Raw genomic sequence first — 7,522 nt, 5'->3', positions numbered from 1 at the left:
TTATTTGTTTTCTACGATGCTTCTCCTGACTCTACATACTAATTAAAGTGTTGAATATCAGGTCCAGTCTAAAAATCTCCTTCACTGGATCACACGCTAAACTTCTATTTAAGAAGCCTAAAAATTGTTTAGGTTTTTAACTCTGTACCCAAGACCCTTATTTTGAGACACTTGGCAAAATCATGTCTTTTATATTTAAAAATAATAATAAAATGCATGTCTGACAAGATACAGATGACTTACCCCTAGCAAGTAGCATCCTACAAACTATAACCTATTTATACTCAGGCAGTAAATGAAGACTGAATAGTCCCTCATAATCTCATATAAGATTTTAACAGAGTGTGATTTGGAATAATATCAGCAATAAATATAATTAATAATTCACCTAAGAAAACTTTTGGTTTTAGAATCATAGTTAAGTTATAATTTTGAAATCACTTTCTTAAAAAGTTAATTCACATTGCACTCACAGTAAATAAAACTTCTGAAAGATGTTCAATGCTTAGCACAGAGTTTAATACATGTTTGATGCTCAATAAATGTTAGTTAATAAATGTTAGTTGAATGAATACTGAATCATGTAATCAAGCAACTGATTTTGTGGCCAAATTGAAACCTTTACATTTATTGGTAATAGAACTAGTTGCTTCAGATTTGTCCCCTAGTTTTAGTACCTATTGTAAAAATCATATTCTGCATTCTTTGAAAACGGCATGCTGATGCTTAAATACACCAAATATATCTATCCCTTTATTCTACCAAAACTATTAAATAGCTTAACTAACTCCTAAAAAGGATAAATAAAGGACTCTACTCAGATAATACTATACAAATATTCATTTTCTTTTCTGCATTTATTCACTGTATCACTATATAGAAGAAGACAAAAATTCATGTCGAAATCACTGAGGAGAGCCTCATACATTGTAAACTGGGGAATTAAACCTAATGGTCTAGGGGCAGAATGAGAGGTTTGAGTGTAGAGAGGATACAAAGAGATAGCTGTCTTCTGGAGATAATGCTGAAAGAAGAAGTTAGAGCAGTGTTGAGTGTGTCCCAGTAATTTTAACTTAAAAGGGCTTAGCTTAGCTCAAGTCCCTTTCACCTAAAAGAAAACTGTAAAAGAGGCAATCGATGCGTAAAATTTAGGTATTATAGCAGGATACTTGTCAAAGTATCTCATGGCCACCACAGGAGCTGTGTCCCACAGCTTCTATTCTTCAAACACAACTTACAAAGCCAGTCCTCCCTCAGGCATAAGAACCTCTGAACCAAGGTCAGAATATCAAGATGGGATTGATCTGGAATGGAACTTTCTAGCAACATGCTTATAAACATCAGGGGCTTCCTGGACAAATTAAGAAGACCAAACAATGCCGTTGGAGGACAACTGGATGTTAGAATTTTGTTTTATATCAGCATCCATAACATTAGCATTGTACCATGGGACATACTCTTTCCTTAGGAAATTTGTTGAAGATCATTCAGTTTCACAATTAAAACAATCTGAGAAAATTTCAGAACATTTGTCACACAGGAAACTTCTCCCATAATCTATTTTTTAAACATTACATAAATTAGATTACATTTCTCTACATATTTTCTTTATTCCTAATATAGAGCTCTTTATAAAGAAGACTAGAAAAAATAATTATTGTAAATGAATTATGAGCATATATTTTTCTCCCTAAATAGGGAAAGCATCAATAATTTAATAACTCTCTACAAGTTATTTAAGACATAATGATAAAAACATAATGTGCAAAGTAAGGATTCAAGGAGTCTCCAGACTAAGAAAAATTCAAAAGAACATCTGCACAGACTATCTTAAAATGCAGATGCCTTACTGTGAACGTCTAGTGCGTTCGGGTCCCTGGGTAAGGGTCGTGAAATCACCGGGACACAGGGGATGCAGAGCCAAGGCAGCAATTGCAACTGCATGCTAAGGTTTATTTGCATGTTCCTTTTATATTCTTCTTCTAACAAAGCAAGCAATTCTTCAGTAACATTTCATCTACATTGCACAAATATCATGTCTCAGCAGGTACACAGAGCTAAATTCAGATTGTTCCTGTTCATTTGATAAGTACCCTCCCAAAGTTCTTTGTAGACATTATCTAATCCCCTAATGTACTGTTCCCAGGTCCAGTATGCAGGAAGCTTCTTCCTCTAGGCCAAACCATGCAGAAGCTTGTGTCTTGCGATAAGGGGAAGAGAACATTTCCTCCTCCTAGCTGAGGCCTGCCTTCAGCTGACCTAAATCACAGGCACAGCTTCTTGCAAAGTGTCAGGCTGAGGGAGCTAAACTCTGCACACTTAAACCCCAACACCTTAACTTTTAGTTCTGAAATAATTATATCTTCTTTCCTATATGTTGTCCTGTCACACTATTTCCAGGCAAGTGAAATATATATACACACACAAATATATACATGAATGTATATAACACATATACACATATATATACACATGTACATGCACATCTACACATATATGTATGCATGTATATATGTAAGTGTATGTGTGTGTGTGTGTGTGTGTGTGTGTGTGTGTATTTAAAATGTCCTTCCTCCAGGAAGGACAAAAAGATTTTGAATGATCCCAACGCAAATAAATGATAAACGATAAAGATAATGGATATAAAAATTACTTTTTAATTAGCTTTTTCTTCAAGGGATCCTCTTGGGAAGCAGATTAGATTATTCACAGTACAAAAAGATGGGGAGAAGTATTCAAGCAGAATCTGACCATATATAAGGAAAGGCATCAATAATTTAATAAGTGTTTTAAGAAACTCTCTGTGAGATATTTAACACTTTATGACAAAAACATGAAGTGCAAATTCAGGATTCAATTCTCCAGACTCAGAACATCTGCATAGACTGGTTTAAAAACAGTTCCGTGCACATTTATCCAAATATATAAAAATAGCCAATCAATATACAATTAAAATATGTTTGGCATCATTAATCATTAAAGAAAAAAACTAAAATCACATTAGGAGACCACATTATACCTACTAAGGAAACTTTAATCAAAGCAATAAAAAAATGACATGTGTAGTAGAGAATGTGGATAATTTGGAATCCCCTAGCATTGCCAGAAGGAATGTAAAATGGTGCAGCAGTTGGAAAAAACTGTTTAGAAGTGTCTCAAAAACTTAAGCATAAAATTACCATTTGACCCATCAATTCCCTTTCAAGGTGTATAGCCTCCCAAAAATTGAAAGCAAGAACTTCTATACTAATATTCATTGAAGCATTAGTGAAATGTGGTGACTATAGTAAATAATAGTTCATTGCATATTTCAAAATAGCTAGAAGAAAAGAATTTGAATGATCCCAACAGAAACAAGTGATAAATGATTAAGATAATGGATATACTAATTTCTTTCATTTTATTATTATACACCATATACATGTGATGAAAAATCACACTGAATCATGTAAATATATAAAATTGTTACATGTTAATTAGAAATAAAACATAAAAATGAAATGAATAGTCAAAAACTACAATGTCAGAAATTTGTCTGCCAGACATATCAAAAGTATTTTGTTCAGAATTTAGAGAAAACAGTATAAAGAGAAACAAATCAACTAATGAAATAAACTAATGGCAATTAATGAATTTACAGAAACTCTACTATAAAGCTTTATAAATGGCATATGTTTCATCTGAAAAGAAGACCATATCTAAAAATAGGGTAGTTTGGCTACATCAATTCCATGGTCTTCAATTCATATGCTCTAATACATTTTTATATGGCCACTAAATTCATTTGCATTTGCATATTTTTCTTTATGTAGTCTGTGGCTGACCCAGACTGCTCACATATCTAGACCTCTTCTGAAATTTTATTTTTACATTTTATAGATATAGTTTCTGAACTGCCCTATCTTTCCTGCTTATTAAGGTACATATCCATATTCTGCATCTCCAAATTCACTGGAATTTCATTTTCCTACTTTCTTTATGATTGATAAATGATAGAGAGATAGATACATAGATACATAGATAGATTTAGTGCATTTAGTGTTCATCAATGGATAGATAGATTCATTGCTTAAAATACCTTGGAGATTCATGTAAAAATGCAGGTCTCTAAAATTCTGAAAAAAAGAAGACTGTGTATAAAACTGAGGTTCCTTCTTATTATACGCAAGACACAGAATCCTAGGATCTCAAGATTTTGAAGTAATGTCTCAAGCCCTGTTGTACCCAGAAAATAGTTGAATGATACTCCTCTGAATCTGCTTGGTCTTGATGCTGTATATAATTGGGTTCATGAATGGAGGAAAGAGAAAGTAGACATAGCTCATGGTGATGTGGACCACATGGGGGGCATGTTTCCCAAACCTGTGGATGAAGGTCAGGCCAATCACAGTGATGTAAAATACCAGGACACAGCTCATATGGGAGACACAAGTGTTGAGGGCCTTAGCTCGCTCCTCTCCAGAGGCAATGCCCATAACTGTCTTCAGAATCAGGATGTAAGAAAAGAGAATGATCAGAGCATCTAGGAAGAAAGTCAGAGCCACCAGAACAACTGGGTATAAGCGATTAAATGTAATATCAGCACAAGCAAGTTTCATGACATCTTGGTGGAGACAAAAGGCATGGGAAAGAACATGGGAACGGCAGTATGAAAACCAAAAGAGTGGCAGAATTGGGGGTACAAGAGATAAAAAGCCTCTTAGCAGTACCCCCAGACCTATTTTCATCACCCTGGAGTTGGTAAGGATGGATTTGTACCTCAGAGGAGAGCGGATGGCAATAAAACGGTCATAGGCCATGGCAAGCAGGATGCCTGATTCTACAATGGAAAGGGAGTGAATGACATAGGCCTGTAAGAAGCAGGCCCCGTGGCTTATCTCCCTGTGATTCACCCATAAGACACCCATTACAGTAGGCATTGTTGTCAATGTCACTGTAAGGTCTGTGCCTGCCAGCATGGCAAGGAAGTAGTACATGGGTTCCTGGAGGTGGCAGTCATCTTTGATGAGGTAGAGGAGTGTGCCATTGCCCAGAAACACAGAGACATAGATGGCAAAGAAGAGAATGGAGATCCAGTGGTAAGCTGCCTCCAGACCTGGGAAGCCATTCAACAGAAATGGGGCAGCACTAACATTGGGCCACATGCTTTGCTCACAAGTGGAGAAAGATTTATGAAAACTAGGAACCCCAAACCTCACCAGTTTCAATCACAATATTCATACTTAGGAAGAACTAATTGATATATGCATACAGTTGTCTTATAGAATAGCAGAGTCTTAGAGGGTGTACCAGGGATAAGGAAAGATCATCTTTTCTAAAGTTACATATAATATTAAGTCAATGGTTAAAATTTTTCCTCAATTAAAAAGCACATTATTTTTATAGCAAGATACCCTACTGTTTGTTGTATGTATGCTGAAATATGTTTGAAGCAATAATGGTTACAAAAAAGATGACAAATTCATACAAAAGAATGACAGCTGTATTTAGCTACACTGTTATTTGGTTTCAGGGTATTTTTGCTACATTTAAATTTTATATTTTATATTTTACAATAATAATAAAGACATAGTTTTCATTAAAATTTTTTCTTACTTTAGTTTTGAAATTGAATGCCAATGTTTTATTGAATTCTAACAAAAGTTATGATCCCTTTATGGAGAGAGATGGAGACGAGCAGATGACACCGTGTCTAAAAGCATTCAGTCTTCCTGGAGTCCATACTTGAGTCCCACATTAAAAACTCCAAGTCTTTCTTGACCCAAGTATTGAAATGAAGTCTATGTTGTCGTTTCAAATGAGACTGGCTGTTATAATACTTGGTGCATGTATTCTTGAAGATAGATTTTCTCACGAACAAGCATAATTACTGATAAGTTCTTTGGAACAGAAAGCTGTATTATCTGTCTCCTGTTGTTATCCAGCAGCCATGTTTCTTGTTTCTGGAACAATACAAGTCAGGTAAGAAAATAACTGTTTAAGTGTTCAATAGTAAGGTGAAGAAATGGACTGGCCAAGGTAGTGTTTCAATCCCTGAATTTAAAAAAAATAATAATTTGTACTGAGTGAAAAACCATAATACTCATATTCTAGGAAAGAAACAAGGATATGGGGGCCTCTCTTATGTCTTATTTTCTAAATTTATTCTGTAAACTAGCACAATAATAAAATTTTTAAATGAGTATGAGTGCAATGTGATCAACCATAAAGATCTTATTTTTACTTTTGGCATTAAAAATTCAGTTAAGTTCCTCCTAAACACCATTCTGCTTGCAAGTCTTTCTAAAAATCAATAGAATTGGGGAAGTCATGATTAGGAGTCTGTTTCTGGAAATGGCTTGAGTCAGAATGCTGAATTTATGTCCTCTCTATATTAAGTACTAATTTATGGGTGACTGGCTTTGGAAGAGCCACATTTGGGACTCAAAATGGAATAAAGGTAGTGAGTTTCTGAAATAATTCATCTAAAGTTAGACTCTTCTGCCTCATTTCATCAATAAGTGGATTTTCCTCTCACTGGCACCTACTCAGCTATCTTACTGCTTAAATATAACCCCGTTGCTGGCAACATCACTTCCTCTAGAACAAATAAAATGTATTTTTATGTGGACTGCCCCAGGTTTGGGATAATCTATTAGGGCAAGTCCCCACTGACTCCATTCATGGAGGACAGGCTGCAGAGAATGATACAGTCTTACCCACCACTACTCAAGGCAGCCAGGGTGAGGGGCTCTGGAAGAAGTAGGCAGGGAACCAGCAGTGTCTATTTCCTTGAGTAGCCATTTATTTTTCTGTCTCAGTGTAATTTCCAAAGCCTTGTTTATTCCCTTCATGTTTCCTGATATATAGCCTGTGAAGTACAGAATCACAGTAGTATCATTTCAGATTTGGAGAGAACCCCCAATTCCTGTAATGAAAGTTCTGGAATTAAGAGGTAAAACGATTTTATAAATCATAAATTAAGTTGAAAAATTAATAAGACATTTTTAGAAAAATGTAAATATAACTTAAAATAGCACTCTTTAATGTGAACTGATTGTTACACAGGTTAATACAATAGCTTGAGTGGTCTGGGATTGCACCTATGAGGAGTGACATTTGAACCTAAATAACAAAGAAAAGTTGACATATTAAGATTTGGAGGAAGACCCTGGAATTGAGAGGAGAAAATCAGGGTGACCAGAGTTTGATAAGTAAACAGGAGAGAGACAACAGGTAATACCATATGTCCCAGCACTATCAGGTCTCAAAGAGCTTCATGGATCACAATAGGATTTTGTTTTACTAGAAATGTGGTGAGGAGATACTGGAAATTTTTAAAAATCACAATAAAGGATAGAGTGGTGACATATTCAGACATATTTTAATTACTATTTTAAATGATTTATTGGCACTTATATGAAGAATAACTAATGAAGGAGGAGGAGGAGGAGGAGGAGGAGAAAAGTGTTAGTTAGAAAGATATTGAAATAATCCAGATAAAGAATGTTGTGGTTATTCTGACTAAGAGAGAAGCAGTAAA

General features: G+C 35.0%; 1 protein-coding gene across 1 annotated transcript; it reads right to left on the bottom strand.

Annotated features, from left to right (window-relative positions):
- Positions 1 to 4,208: 4,208 nt before the first annotated feature.
- LOC113191349 (olfactory receptor 51B2-like) lies at positions 4,209 to 5,144 on the bottom strand. Its single transcript, XM_026401060.2, has one exon. The coding sequence runs from the start codon at positions 5,142 to 5,144 to the stop codon at positions 4,209 to 4,211; it is 936 nt and encodes a 311-aa protein (XP_026256845.2).
- Positions 5,145 to 7,522: the final 2,378 nt, after the last annotated feature.

This window comes from Urocitellus parryii, chromosome 4 (assembly GCF_045843805.1).
Source record: "Urocitellus parryii isolate mUroPar1 chromosome 4, mUroPar1.hap1, whole genome shotgun sequence".
NCBI lineage: Eukaryota > Metazoa > Chordata > Mammalia > Rodentia > Sciuridae > Urocitellus > Urocitellus parryii.
The sequence above is the reverse complement of the archived record's forward strand: the minus strand, read 5'-3'. Positions and strand labels throughout refer to the sequence as shown.